The sequence below is a fragment of the Terrapene carolina genome, unplaced genomic scaffold (genome assembly GCF_002925995.2).
Source record: "Terrapene carolina triunguis isolate 2854851 unplaced genomic scaffold, T_m_triunguis-2.0 Scaffold53, whole genome shotgun sequence".
In the NCBI taxonomy this organism is placed as follows: domain Eukaryota; kingdom Metazoa; phylum Chordata; order Testudines; family Emydidae; genus Terrapene; species Terrapene triunguis.
Window position 1 is genome coordinate 995,912 of NW_020664404.1, and position 14,924 is coordinate 1,010,835.

General features: G+C 44.7%; 1 protein-coding gene across 1 annotated transcript; it reads left to right on the forward strand.

Annotated features, from left to right (window-relative positions):
• The first annotated feature begins 1,618 nt into the window (after nucleotides 1–1,618).
• DUSP11 (dual specificity phosphatase 11) lies at nucleotides 1,619–13,006 on the forward strand. The gene is made up of 10 exons (XM_024211566.3): nucleotides 1,619–1,672; nucleotides 2,872–2,947; nucleotides 4,886–5,017; nucleotides 6,034–6,157; nucleotides 8,100–8,160; nucleotides 8,588–8,634; nucleotides 9,818–9,893; nucleotides 10,263–10,388; nucleotides 10,808–10,852; nucleotides 11,617–13,006. Exons 1-10 carry the CDS (start codon nucleotides 1,638–1,640, stop codon nucleotides 11,885–11,887), a joined length of 993 nt encoding a protein of 330 aa, XP_024067334.2. The 5' UTR covers nucleotides 1,619–1,637; the 3' UTR covers nucleotides 11,888–13,006.
• The last annotated feature ends 1,918 nt before the right edge of the window (nucleotides 13,007–14,924 follow it).

Here is a 14,924-nt window from a genome sequence, read left to right on the forward strand (position 1 = left end):
GCTGCTGTTGTCACCCGGTCTGGCTCCAGCACAGGACATTGCTCCTTGCAGAGGGACACACCATTCCTTTTTGTTGTGCTGGAATGTGTGTGCACATTTGGCAGTAGGAGTGGTTTATGCTGCTTAATACTTGGGATGAGTGGGAACACTGCGCAGGAATCATCCTTCTGGATCAGGTGGACATAGCTCATTAGATGACCAATTTCCTGCGAGAGACAAGGTGGGGGAGATAATATATTTTATTGTACCAACTTCTGTTGGTGAGAGAGACAAGCTCAGAAGTGTGTATCTCTCAACAATAGAAGTCGGTCCAATAAAAGATATTACCTCCCCCACCTTGTCTCCCTAATATCCTGGGACCAACATGGCTACAACACACCTCAGAAAGACAGACAAAGCTGGCCATCAGAGACTCTCAAAGGACTTAACAGATACCATCCGAAGAAGTGGGCTGTAGCCCACGAAAGCTTATGCTCTAATAAATTTGTTAGTCTCTAAGGTGCCACAAGTACTCCTGTTCTTTTTGCGGATACAGACTAACACGGCTGCTACTCTGAAACCTACGGGATCATGATCCTGAGACGTGCTGAGCGCCCTCCACTCCGATTGACTTGACAAGACCCCTAGTGCCTTTTCTAAAGATGGGTATAACATTTGGTACCCTCCAGCCATCCAGTATAGCAGCTTTTTAAAAAATGCTGCAGCCCAACCTCTGCGACCCTCCCGCTTTGCAGGGTCCTACAGCCAGGGATCCAGCCCAAGCCCTGAAGTCTACACCGTAATTAAACAGCCTCTTAAACCCATCCCAAACAGCCTGAATCAGCCGCAGGTATCTAACTGCAGTGTAGCGGAGACATACCCTTTGAACGTATTGCTAGAGTTAGGTAGGAATCTGAGACTTCAGCGTAAGAGAGATTGGGGTGCTGGCATTGGGCTGGGCCCCAGGGGGATTGTAGGTAACAGACAAGAGGGGGCTGGGCTGGGTCAGGGGGATTGTGGGTAACAGAGAAGGGGGTGCCAGGGCTGGGCCCCAGGGGGATTGTGGGTAACAGAGAAGGGGACATTGGGGCTTGGCCTGGAGGATTCTGGGTAACAGAAAAGAGGGTGCTGAGGCTGGTCCCTGGAGGATTGTGGGTAACGGTGAAGGGGGTGCCATGGCTGGGCCCCGGGGGATTGTGGGTAACAGTAAAGGGGACATTGGGGCAGGTCCCTGGGGGTTGTGAGTAAGGCGAAGGGGACAATGGGGCTGGGATCCAGGAGGATTGTGGGTAAAGGCTGGGCCGGCCCCTGCTAGGCGGGGTCGAGGCTCTGCGTGCCGCAATCCGCGGCTTTCCGAAGGGGCGGGGCTAGCTGAATGGGCGGGGCAAAGGGGCCAAAAGGCGGGAGGGGAGCGGCGGGCCGGCTGTGATGTCAGAATAGGCGGGGCACGCTGGCGGGGGCGGGCTTGCGCGTGGCGGCGTCACGTCCCCTGCGTGAGGTCGTGGGAACCGGAAGCGCCGAGCGCCGGCTGGGTTCCGCGGGGCCGGGAGCTGGGAGCGTCTCTGGCGGCGCGCCCCGGCCTGGGTATCGGGTGGGCGGCGCTGGGCGGCGGGGCGGGCTCGGGACTTCGCTGGGGCAGCCGGGGCGGAGCCGGAGCTATGCCGGGGAGCGGCAACACCCGCCTGCCGGACAGGTGAGACCAGCTCCCCCGCTGGCGCCCTTCCCCTCTGCCCCGGCGTGAGACTCCTACGGGCCCCGGGGCCTGGTGGGCGGGGGGGGGCGGTTGGTGTTACCTGGAGCCCCTCCCCCGCCTCTTTCGAAATGGTGCCGCGTTGAAAGTAACCCCCCCCCCCACTAGGGAGCTCTTGGTGCCCCCTCCCTTGTCCCCTCCCCCCTCAGCTACTGGCCACTTGGCGCCTCGCTTTCCAGGGGAGATGAGGGACTTGAAATCCCCTGTTCCCCGAATCCACTGAGCTTCTGGGATCCTGCCCTAGCTGTGGGGGGTGACGGCTGAGACCCTTCAGGTGCATCCCCCATGCTATCCAGAGTGCCTGGGGGTGCGTGTAGCGGGCTGGACACAATAGTAACGGAGCCTTTGTCCATATGTTTCCTTTGAGAGGGTCTCTATGAATTGTATGAAATCATTGGCAGACTGCTATGAAATCAGGACACCAATAAGTTTTACTCTCACATTTATCACCTGTAACCCTGCGTTGAGTGCAAAATGCTGCCGGAGTTGTGGCTAGCATAGCTGCAGTGATTTGCATTTCTGATGACTATTTTACTACTTGTACATGTGCCCAATAGACTGTGGGGAAGGGGGTTTGAAATAAGTGTGACTTGGCCTGTTCTAGCTTTTTCCCTTGGCAATAAACTGATTTTGCAATATACAGCACTAATTTCAATAGCTGGGCCTAAATTATTTTTGAAAGGGCTCTATCAGTGACGCTAACTGATCTGGATTAGTTGACACACAGAAATTGGGATTTGGTAATACATCTGTATTTGTCTGTGCGAAGCTTTGCCAGCAGGAAGGAAATAAAGCCCAGTAAGAGGGAGGCATGGAATGAAGACAGAATGTAAAAGGCAAGGCCTTGTCTACACCACACAGCTTTTAGAAAAGTCAGCGTGTGTAAACGCTCTTTGTCAGTACTGCCGACAAAATACTTCCAGCCCTGCGAGAGGTGTTAGCTTTGTCGGCAGGAGAGTGCTCCTGCTGACAAAACCGCGTTAACACTGCCACTTGTGTCAGCAAAACTTGTCTTTCGCGGGGGGGGGGGCTTTTTTAAGTACCCGTGAAAGACAAAAGTTTTGTTGACAATTTCGCAGTGTAGACATTCCCCAAGATTCCTATGGGAAGTTGTGGCATTAATCATCACATCTCTCTTCTAGATGGACAGACTATCTGCCACTTGGACAAAGAATGCCGGGTACTAGGTTCATCGCTTTCAAAGTTCCTTTAAAAAAGGTAAGTGAAAGATGATTGAGTTTGGCCTCTTATGGTGTCGTTTCGGATCTGCAGTTTTTAACTGTAACAGAAAACATGGACTTAGTGATCTCAGAGCAGGGATTTTTCAAAGATGTTAGGGTTGGATGTGTTGAGGGGAGAACTTTATTCCAATGTGTACACTCTTTGAGAGGAACTTATCTGAACATTCAGGTGATTCAGAGCAGGTCTACACCACAGAATTCTGTCAGGGAATCACACCTCTTCACTCCCCATCACCAACAGCTGGCCAGCAGAAGCCTTTAGTGTAGATGCAATTATACCAACTACACTTCTATTGGTATAGCTTGTTTCACTTGTGTGGGGCAGTTTTATGATATCATTACAAAGCACAGCTTTGCCAGTATAACTGCATCCACACAAGGAGTGCTTTGCCCATATGGTGTACTGTTATTCCCATACTGGTAAAGTACTCCTGGTGTAGACGTGGCCTAAATTTGATTTATGCTAAATGAAAACACAAAGGAAAATTTGGAGATTATAACTTTTGGGGCTAGAAAATAAAAGCCTGATGGGACCATCACCCTTTCAAACTTCAGAAGAAGTAAGCTCAGAGTTAAAGCTACTGCAGTATCCTTTATATTGCTACTATTGTGCTTTGAGTAACAACTCATGGAGATTTCTCACCAAGCTTGTTGAACATGAGTGGCCAGATGTTTAGAGATGGTAGTCACCCATGGCTCTGAAAACTTGAGCCATAGGTGATTTTATGTGGCCTCTCTAGGCACAGTGGGGCTGGGGTTTTTTTGGAATCCTTCTGCTATAAAGTATTGTGGGATAGTGAGTTCCACATATGGAGCATCATACCATGGTAACTCTCATTCAAATGAATTTCATGTATCATTTTGATGGGCATCAGAGAGCTTCTTATAAAAAAAATTCTGACATAAATGTGGCAATCTGCATCCAAGCAAATTGTACCTCCATCACTTCAGCTGGAGTTTGGAAATTAAAAATAGATCATGATGTATTTGCTGTATGTTAAATTTAGCCGTTTGTGACAGTAATGTTGTTGAAAGATCTTTTTCCACTATAAAGATACATGTGTCTAATCACGCCTTTAAATATGCAGAACTGCCTTAGTCTGTAATCTAGTACATTTGATTCAGTAATCTGTCTGCCTTGATCTTTCTACTAGTCCCAATACTTTCAAATTAATAACCAGTGAATTATATGAAGGCTATTCCTGCTGGCCCACCTCATTCACCTGGAGTATCCAGCTACTAAGGTGTTTGTCCTCTTTATCAATATAAGTAGTAGCTGTTATTCCTCTATCAGAAATATCTAGATGATTCTGCTTTTAAGCCCCTTGTTGCCTCCTTGTGCTAATATCTCAGTTGCTATGCTGAGATTTTCATCTGTTTATTTCTTTACCATGCTTGCGTATTTAAAAATGCATAGGATGGTAAGCTTGTGAATACTGACAGATGGCCATATGATTGGCACCAGCAGCAACGTTCAAAGGTGAACCTCCACCTCTTTAGATGCATTTCTCTGCCATTTGTGTATCCTCTTAGGATTACTGTCAGATGCCTCTACAGGTAGAGAGCTCCAATCACTCTAGTGTGTGGGATTCTTGGAACACAGCTGAGCAATTTGATGCACTAATGTCAGGGAGAAGATGCTCTCAATAGATCACTATCAATGCGCTTCAATATTTAATGTATCTGCTTATACCCAAGGCCTCTTCCTGTTTGGTACCTAGATTCTGACACCATCTACCTTTTTAGGGGGTACACCATTGGGCTCTGGGTTGGTGGGCGATTTAAGTCTTTACTATGGTGGTCCCTAGAGTGCATGGGAACTCTCCCTCCCCAAACTGTTGTAAAGTGCCTTGAGATTCTTGTTTAGGGTGCTGCAATTGTGCACAATATACTATTAAATATTATTTCTCGCCAGAGTTTTGAATGGAGACTTGCCCCAAAAGACAGATTTTCTCCTTTTGACCTCCTTAAGAAAATTAGAGAACAGAAAGAAGAACTTGGCATGATCATTGATCTAACATACACAACGCGCTATTATGGACCGGAGGTAAGTTAGGATGCAACAACTATCGTAGGCCCCAATACTTCTGCGCTCTCACAGATTTTTCTGTGGGACGTTGAGCATGTCGGTTAGCCTCTCTGTGCCTCAGTTTCCCATCTCAGAGGCATTGGGAGGATTAATCCATTGAAAATTGTGAGACTCAGATACTGTAGTAATAGGGGTGGGGGGGGAGATTGTGCCTGTGTGGATCTGAAAGCAGGATCAGGGCCTAAAAATCCCCTCACTATGCCCAAGTGAATGAAGTGGACTTCAAATTTCTCTGAATATGGTGGACTCTGTAAGTGACTACATGTTACCATGTTCTGTCATTTCACTCTCACAGCACTGCTAAACAAAGGCTTCCAAATTCCAGTTCAAACTATTTATTGATGGCATTCATTACCTGGAAACAGTTGTTTAAAATACTCCCCTAGCCTTTCTGCTACATGCACTTTGTGTTTGTAAAAGACAGATGGGAAGGAAACCTGGGACAAATAAGAAACAATAGCAAAGGAATGTGTTGGTCAAAAATATTTTTGTTGGTACCTCACAGTTGTCACTAGGAGGACTAAGTGGGCTATCAGATCTTGCATCTTGGTAGTCACTTGTGAATCACTGTTACTAAATATGGGCTGTAAAGTCTCCATAATAGTCTAGTGTAAAACTACTCTAGTTCAGAACTCTTTATGGTGTGTGTTTTATTAGAGCCCTTGCATCAGTTCTGGTTCACTGTAAGAATTGTTTCAGGCAAATTTCACTCCATGTATTTATACATAATTGTATTTCAGCACTTCTGGGAGATGCATGGTATATCTGACAATATGGTGCTGTTGTAACTTACCTGAGTTATTGCGGAGGATTTCACTTACCAGACTAAAATCTCACAGGCACCCTTTCAGGTTTAGTTTTTAAACTATAGAAGCATTTGCTTTCTGTAAAGCACATGGACCCTTTCAGTGATAGAAATGTTTGGTTTTATGGTCCATACAAAAATGTGTTGGATTCCCCTTTGTTTTTTGTAGGAGCTACCAAAGACACTGTGCTACTCCAAGATCTTGACAGTTGGACATGAAGTACCAGATAACGAAACAATTTTTAAATTTAAATGTGCTGTGAAAGAGTTTTTATGGGAGAACAGAGATAACGGTGAGCACAGATTGCCTCTAATTCTTATTTTATCTTAAAAACTCCATTGTAATTAAAATGTCTTGAGCTATAATGAACATAATCTCTTGTAGATTTCAGTGTGCTGGGGAAATTCTCTTATAATCTGGTGTACAATTAGTTCCCTGCCTTTTCTAACCCATGTGGGTTTTGTCTCATCTTGGCATGTGAAGATCCAAGAGGATGTCAAGGCAACAATGCCAGTTGCCTTTGGCAGTAGCAGTAACATTGGATTCATGGTTAAGTGAACACGGAGTTCAAAAAAGAACTAGATAAGTTCATGGAGGATAGGTCCATCAATGGCTATTAGCCAGGATGGGCAGGGATGGTGTCCCTAACCTCTGTTTGCCAGAAGCTGGGAATGGGCGATGGGATGGATCACTTGGTGATTACCTGTTCTGTTCATTCCCTCTGGGGCACCTGGCATTGGCCACTGTTGGAAGACAGTATGCTGGGCTAGATGGACCTTTGGTCTAACCCAGTATGGCCATTCTTATGTTCTTATTAGTATAGTCAAGCACAGTGAGGTTTCATCTAGCACTAATAAAATTTTTGGACAAATTTATTTGACAAAAAGTGCAGTTTCGGTCAACTTATAACTGTTCGTGAATAAGGCTAAGATTTAGTCACGGGTATTTTTGGTAAAAGTCATTGACAGGTCATGGGCAATAAATAAAAATTCATGGCCCGTGACCTGTCCATGACTTTAACCAAAAATATCCATTGCTAAATCTTTACTTCTGGGGCCCTGCTGCTCCAGGGGGGCCTGCTCCAGGGCTGGGGGTTGACTGCCCCCGAGCCACTGCTCCCAGGGACTGCTCTCTGAACAGACTGAGTGCCCCTGGGGCTGCTGTTCCAGCGCCCCCTCTCCCCCCGCCCCCCGGACTGCTGGTGCTCAGGCGGTCCCCAGGGTACTCCCAGGACCGCTGCTCGGGTGCTCCCTGGAGCCAGCTGCCCAGGGCTGTCCAAGCAGCGGCTGGTGCAGCTGGCTCCGGGGCACTCCCCAGAACCACTGCTCGGGCGGTTTGTGAGACCAGCCGCTGCTCAGGTGGTCCCCAGAGCCAGCTGCCTCCCAAGCAGCGGCTGGTACATCTGGTCTTGTGGACCCTTGGGCCAGCTGCTCGAGCGGCCCTGAAGTCAGCCGCACCAGCCTCTGCGGAGGTTGCGGAAAGTCCTGGAATCTGTGATTTCTGTGACCTCCGTTAACGAATCGCAGACTTATTTGTGAATTTCACACCAGTAGTTGTGTCCATTTGTAAAATGGTTGGAGGGAGGAGGTGATGGAGCTGCTGCTGTTTCTACCCCCTTAAACCTTTAACCACTGTGCTAGGCCACTCACCTGGGATGTGACACCCCGGTTTGAATCCTGGCTGTTAAACAGTCCGTTGCAGGTCTGTGGTTCACCAAAAAAATCTTTAAAATATCAAATTCAATTCAACGTAAACCAAAATTTGTTCATTTTTTTTTGTACTGCCACCAAACTGAAAAATCAGTTAGTTACCCAGCTCTAATTTAATTTCTAATGTATGTCAATATCACTTCCTTACAGATACTGTGTTATATGCCTTATGTTAAGCATTAACCCAGGTTTACACTCATCAGAACTCTGCCATAAGGCTGCTCTTCATACTGTCTTTAAGTTCCTTGTGCGACGTGCCCATGTTTTCTCCTAAAGATTTGTGACTAAACTGTGTGACCTGACTGATTTTTATAAGCAAGAGTTGAATAATCAGTGATAATTAGCCATAAATGTGAGCTTGTCTTTAAGTACTGTTGTAGAGATGTTAATTTGTTTACGTTGGCGTAATCGGTGAATGACTAACAAATGTAATCAGATTTGCTTCCTTCTCCTTTCTGATGCCCACTGCCTGCCTGAAAATGAGCACTATATTAAAAAGCATAACTTGAATTTCCTGTCTCATAGATAAACTCATTGGAGTTCACTGCACGCATGGCTTAAACAGAACTGGTTACCTTGTTTGTAGGTGAGCTATCTTAAACTCTTGTAGTTGAGCTGTGCTAGATGGGTATTTCTCTAGTAGCACAAGGGATGGGAAAATTACTTATCCAATGTCTGCCTCACTATAGCTAATCCTGGTCTCTACTGTTAAGTGCACTGGTCAAGGGCCCAGTGACCATATAAAATCTTGGATTTCATGAACAGACCAGGATTAGAAATTCTCTGGGCAGATAAGTACAGATGCTCTCAGGGCATGTACGTTTTTTGTGAACGAGCCTTGGTATAGCAATCAGAAATTTACCTCTGCTGTAAAAGCTGTAAGTACTTTGATAGCCCATCATGGCCTGTAAATACATAATCTAAAAAAAGCATCCAGAGAGATAAAAGTTTGTCTTTCATTCTTAAGCATTATTCCCATAATTAGAGCTCATGTATTATGTTGCTCTGTTCAGGTACCTAATTGACGTTGAAGGCATGGAACCAAACGTCGCTATAGAGTGTAAGTATAAGGAGATCACTGTTTTTCCTGTTTCTTTTATGTGGCAAAACACTGGCTAATAGCTTGCATTCAAAAGGTTCTAGGCTCTAGGAGAGCTAGGAGGTTGGGTCTAGGAGAAGAGCGCAGAGGGAGAACTTGCAAGATCAGTTTTGCACTATAGAAAAATGTAAGATTGGAAGAGTGGATGGATAATAGAAAATGGGAGGGCAAAGAGGAAGAGGTTTATTGTGACGATGGATTGATTTTTGCTACAGTGCCCTTGGAATCCATCTTAAGCCAGACTGATGTCAGTGAATCCCTGGATTTGAAACCCAGGTGACTTATGGGTGGGAGTGCAAAGTAAATTGAGCAATGTTCCGCTCCATTGCCAGACCATCTCACTGCGTCTCTTACAGTAGAACCTCAGAGTTACGAACCCCTCGGGAATGGAGGTTGTTCATAACTCTCAACAAAACGTTACGGTGGTTCTTTCAAAAGTTTGCAGCTGAACATTGACTTAATACAGCTTTGAAACTTTACTATGCAGAAGAAAAATGCTGCTTTTAACCATGTTAATTTAAATGAAACAAGCACAGTTTCCTTACCTTGTCAAATCTTTCTTAAACTTTCCCTTTATTATTTTAGTAGTTTATGGTTAACACTGTACTGTATTTGCTATTTTGGGGGGTGGGAGGGTCTTTGCTGCTGCCTGATTGCGTACTTCTGGTTCCAAATGAGGTGTGTGGTTGACCAGTTCATAATTCTGGTATTCCTAGCTCTGTGGTTCTTCTTTATAAACAAGAGAAGACCTGCTCCGCCCAATGGATCATTCATACAACCATGAGCTGTCATCAAAGGGACATTATGTAGAAATGGAGTTGCACCTTGATGTTTTAAATGGCATCCCTTCGTTCCAGTCTGCATCTCTCTTCTGTACCTTAAAGGACATCTTCCTAATATCCAACCTTCCGATACCTATATGCTTAACCTGTGCTCATGTGACCCTAACTGAATTACTGGTAATAAGTTGGGGTGTGCTCAGTGTCAAAACCAAAGGGTTAAAATCATTGAGTTCTTTATTACTGCTAATATGGAGTGTCTTCAGTGCTTTGCCAACATATGATCTACCCCCTGTCCTGAGTAGCCTAGTGTAAAATATCTATGTATAATGGTGTTTTGTAACTTAACTCTTCCCTCCTCGTAGTGTTCAACAGGTCGCGAGGGCATTCTATAGAGAGGAAGAACTATATTGAGGACCTTCAGAAGGGCCCCATCAGAATGTAAGTCACTGTTTCGATATCTGTTTGTGTCTGGGTGCTAGAATGAAGAATTGTTAGCTCATGTCAGCTATTTAATGGACCTGAGTTTAGCTTTTTCGCTCCTGTTAGCTGATGAAGAAGCAGGGATCAGTGGATAGGGAAGCCAGGAGATCTGGGTTGTGTTCCACATTCTGCTGGTGACCTTGGGCAAGTCACTCTGCCTCCCAGTACCTTAGTTTCCCCATCTTTAAAATGGGAATCACACCCACCTCTTAAAGTGGTTTGAGGTGCAATTATCACTGAGACTGTAAAGAGAATAAAAACTTCCCTGCAACTTCATTGAGTGATTCTGTAGATTCGGGCTGAGCTAATGGAACATTTTTGTTTAAGGAACCATGCTGCAGATGGACTAGCATTTGATTTAATCAAAGGACAAAGCAGCATGGCACCAAATTTGGATTTCCAAGTAGCTGGACATCATCCGTATTCACAACAGCTCCCGCTGGCAGATGGCAGGTTGGTATTTAGTTTTCATCTGTAACGTCGGGGTCTGGTAAAGTGGATTGGATCAAGGGAAAAGGTATATTTTTGAAAGTGACAAAGGTAAACAGGAGCACAAGATTGCAAGCCAGGCACTCAAGTTCGAATCTTGGTCCCAAAACGCACTTTGTCTAGGAAGTGAGTTTAAACTCAGTTGCTAAGACTGTTTCAACCATAGTATGGACAAGACCTATCGAGCTGGTTGCTTCTGTGGCAATTATTTAAATTTTGCACTAGATACATTGTGGGAGGTGCATAATAAATGAAATAGTTTTACTACTCTAGGATACTTTAGCACAAAGAAGGTCCCTACCCTATGATTCAGACTTCAGTGACTCTTGTGCAGAATTGCCTTTGTCATAATAAGGCTGTAACTCTTCTTCTCCTGCTCTTAGGCTCTTCCCTTCTTGGCGAGGAAAGGAAAGAAAAAGAGAACAAAGGTAAATGGCTTCTTCTTTACTCCTGGGATGTAGGCATTTGCACTTCCTCCCATCAAGTGTCATGATATGATACCACATCTGCAGCTCCCATCTCTTAAGTAACCCTCTCTAGTCCTTGCTTCATGGATCTGTGGGTGAACTTCCGCTTCCTAAATCTTAATAGATTATTGGGCTGAATTTAATTCTTCCATAGTTCACGATTTGGGAGTTACAAAAGCCAACCAGATATGTTTGTAAGTTGAAAGAGATAAAAGTACAAGAATGCTCTTTAAGAGTTAATCTGTTACATAATACAGAACTGAACCTTCCAGTGTATGGTTGACAATCAAACGAAAGTGACCAGGGGAATGTTTCATAACCTTTAATTACTCCTTCTGGGCCAAAATATGGGGGGCCGGAGGGGGTATTCCTCCTGTTAGGACAAACTGGATGGGGTGGGAGGCAGGGGAATACTTCTGTGAAGACTTCTTGTGCTACGTTTGACTTGCGTAAAAGAGGTAGGCAGTAGCAATACTTGACCACCACTTTAGGGTACTGTAAAGCTTCATGTTTGTAAAAGATCTTAGCATTTTTCCTCTGAGGATCTATGTAAATGCAAAGTATTAAGAGACTGAGAGTCTTAACATGATTAATAGGGCCTGTCAAAGTACAATTGATGCCTCGCTAGTGCAGTTTATCTCTGGTGTGGCTTAGGAGCTTCAAGAGTTGAGATCTCATGAACAGCTCGGCCATCCAGGTAAATGACCTTGACCTTTCTCTTTCAGAGCCTTGTACCCTGTCAGGAATTTCCATGGGGTTTACGACAATGGGAGATCTGCTTATTCCAAGGAATGTGTCCCTACAGCCAACCTGGCCCAGCAAACACCGCCTTACCACTTGGGACCTGTCAACTACCCTGTTCCCCTACCTTATAACAAACAGTATAATGATTACAATGGACCATACTTTCCAGTGCAAAATCCTCATTATATACAACGGGAAATGTATAAAATGAAAACATCCAGCAGACCCAAAAGGAATCACTATACAAATTAATGTGAGGGGCTCATCTGGTGGAAGAACTTGATAGTGCGCTATATGGAGTCCACTCTATGTGGCTTTTTTAAATCTAGAAGCTTTATTCGAGAATGAGTCTTTTATTCATTCTAATTCCTTTGCTGTGGTGCCCATCGCTGGCCAATTGCCAGTCAGGAAACACAAAGGAAGGAATCATTAATTTTAATATTGAGACTGTTTTTAAGTTTTATTTTTCCTAACCACCTTCATAACAAACCCTCACCTTTTTACTGTATTGAAATATTGTGACATCCATGTTAAAATGACGTATCGAGTTCTAAATGGACACCCAGGATAAATATGGACCCAAACTGACTAGGTGGTTTCCATGAGAAACGTTGTGTGCATTGTTTAAACTCTAAGGGAATTGTGTTTTAAACGAATGCCTTCCCCTGCAGTTGTTTATAACCAAAGCATAGCATGGCAATACCTGGAAAGATAACCAAAGTGAAATTGAATAGTAGAGCGGGCCAGAGATCAGCCTTTCCATCCCATGAAAAAAATCTCAAATTTTTGAGAACTTTCATCCCAAAGATCAAATTAAAAAAGCTTCATGGGAAGGATAGACTGAAAAAATCCCACTTGATTGATTTCCCACAGAATTCTTTGGCTTGCTGCCCAGCTCCCTATGAAGTCTGATTTCTGGTTGCCTGTTTTCCATCACAAGAGCTGTCTAAATTGATAGGTTTCTACAGAATGTTTCAATGTTGATGAATTGGCATTTTGCCGAAGAAAAACCTTCAGCTGGAAAACTTAGGACCAGTTCTACTTAATAGCCTAATGTTTCCATTCTTCAAGAGGAACAAAATCTAGCATAATCATTTTCATTTTACATTGTTTTAAATGTATGTTTTTAACCTTAGTAGTCTCCTAAATGTAACAGGTGAGGGACTGGATGGCTCTAGGAAGCCTGAAGGTTGGTTGTTCAGATCCAGTTCAGATTGAAATTGAATGTCAGCAAGGTCATTGCTCCTTATCCGCTACCCATGAGACAGGTGACTGTTGCAGACCACCATTGTTATCACTCTATGTGGCAGTCTCACAGAGGCCAAGGACGGAAGCAGAGACTCCCTCCTCACCGCAGAGCTGATCAGTGTGGAGACATTTATGTTTTATTTATGTCCATGAGACTTGTATTAACTGTTCCTGCTCTGTGGAGAAACTGAGGAGACTGATCTCCATTCAGCCTGGCACCTCATTTTACTAGCACTACATTGACAAGGATGTTCAAAGCAAGTTGCTCGTGCCCATTTAGTGAGGCTAACATCATGGTCCTAGTTCTGTGAGAACATGGAAAGGATAGTGTCACTTAAGCTTTGTCTTCACTGCTTAAAAAGGGGATTTCTTTGCAGCAAGATGATAAATGCAGGGCAGTTCTTACTGCAACATTCTAAGTGGAGACCAAGGCACTTGTGTTTTCTGTGAGGTGGCCAGGCGAGGTCTGCACTGTACTTCTACGTGGGGTTAACAGCGCCGAGTTTACCTCACAGTAAAACTGATGTGCCTTGTTTTTTTTTGTTTTTTTTTGCAGCAGAGTAGGTAATGCATGTTATCCTATGAGAAAAGCAACTTTGTGTCAGTGAAGACAAACCCTGAGGGTGGGTTTGCTCTGTGAATTAATAGCCAATGTGTCCTCTACCAGCAACAGGATTCTGAATCTGGCATGATTGATTCTTGCTTAGGATAACTTTGCTGATGCACACTGAAAGCTGCTCTAAATTAAAGTGTGTTCATTCCAGGGCCATAGTCCTTGAATAAGAGAAATCAAGTCTTCTCCCTAACCTAAGAGCTTCAGGTGGACAGGATTGCATGTGCCTTGGCATCATGATTTCATTCCTTGTTCAGTTGCTGGCTGGCTTATGCAGTAAAGCCCCTCACACTTAGACTATCTGAGAGCAAGAATTGACCAGTGGTGTGGAAGGTAAGTCAACACAGTCTGCAGCTTCCTTAGGAATATCAATTCTTGTATTTGTTATTCACATCTCCGTGGAGGTATTATTTGCTGCAGTCAGCGAAAGTGTGTTTTAAATTGGAAGTAAAGTTTAAGCTTAATAAACTGTATTAATGAGCTCCTGAAGTGCTTCATAAACTTCTTGTGCATTTTATAAATGACTCTAGCTAGCTCTCCCTTGCTTGCCTTTGAGGTGCAGCAGCTTGTAATAAAATGTGGCTTGATTTAAAAGGTCAGTACCTTTCCTCACTGGTGTGGTTTCTATTCCTGGCTCTTTCTGATTTGCTGTTTGACTTTATACTTAACTTGCCTGTGCCTCATTTTCTTTATCTGTAAAACTGGGGTATTTCCCCACACACATCTTTGTAACATTACTTTAAGATCATTGGATGGAAGGAGTTAAGCAGCTAGCTCAGGCCTCATGATTTTTGTGCAGGATGTTGGTGTTCGGAGTTTACTGTGCAGGACAGCTGGGATTGTTGTGAGAGAATGATACAAAATAAAACATTTTTGTAAGGAATACACTTGGCTCATGAGCTTTAACCCAGTGTGACATATAGTGCCCACTCAAGCAAAGAATGGCATTTATGGTACAAATCAAGTATGCATTTGCAGGTCTCTTGGGTAGGATGTTTTGTTGAACGATGGGACAAAGTCCTTTTATGTACCGAATATGGTGCTAAGAGGTACTCTTTCAACATGTGTCATGCAGCATGGAGAGCCTGGCTTGGGCACGTGGTTTAGACCTTGCCCTTGTACATGGCCCTGGGTGGCTGGAATTAAACACCAGGTCTTTGGCAACAAGGACACCAGCCCCTGCTGCTGCCTGAGCTATCAGGGGAGCTGTGACGTTGTTGCAGTCAGGGGGGGCACAAGGAGGGCAGCCTCTGTCCAGGCAGGGCTAAGCCCCTAATACACCCCACCTTATGCCCCTGACAGGTCGCGGCCCCTTTAAGAGGCTACTCCCCTCTCTTACCCCCCCCCCCCGGTCTCATAACAGGCATGATTTCACTTCCTGTCCCCATGCCTATACCAAGATGGCCGCCTCCCAGGACTTCCGGCCGC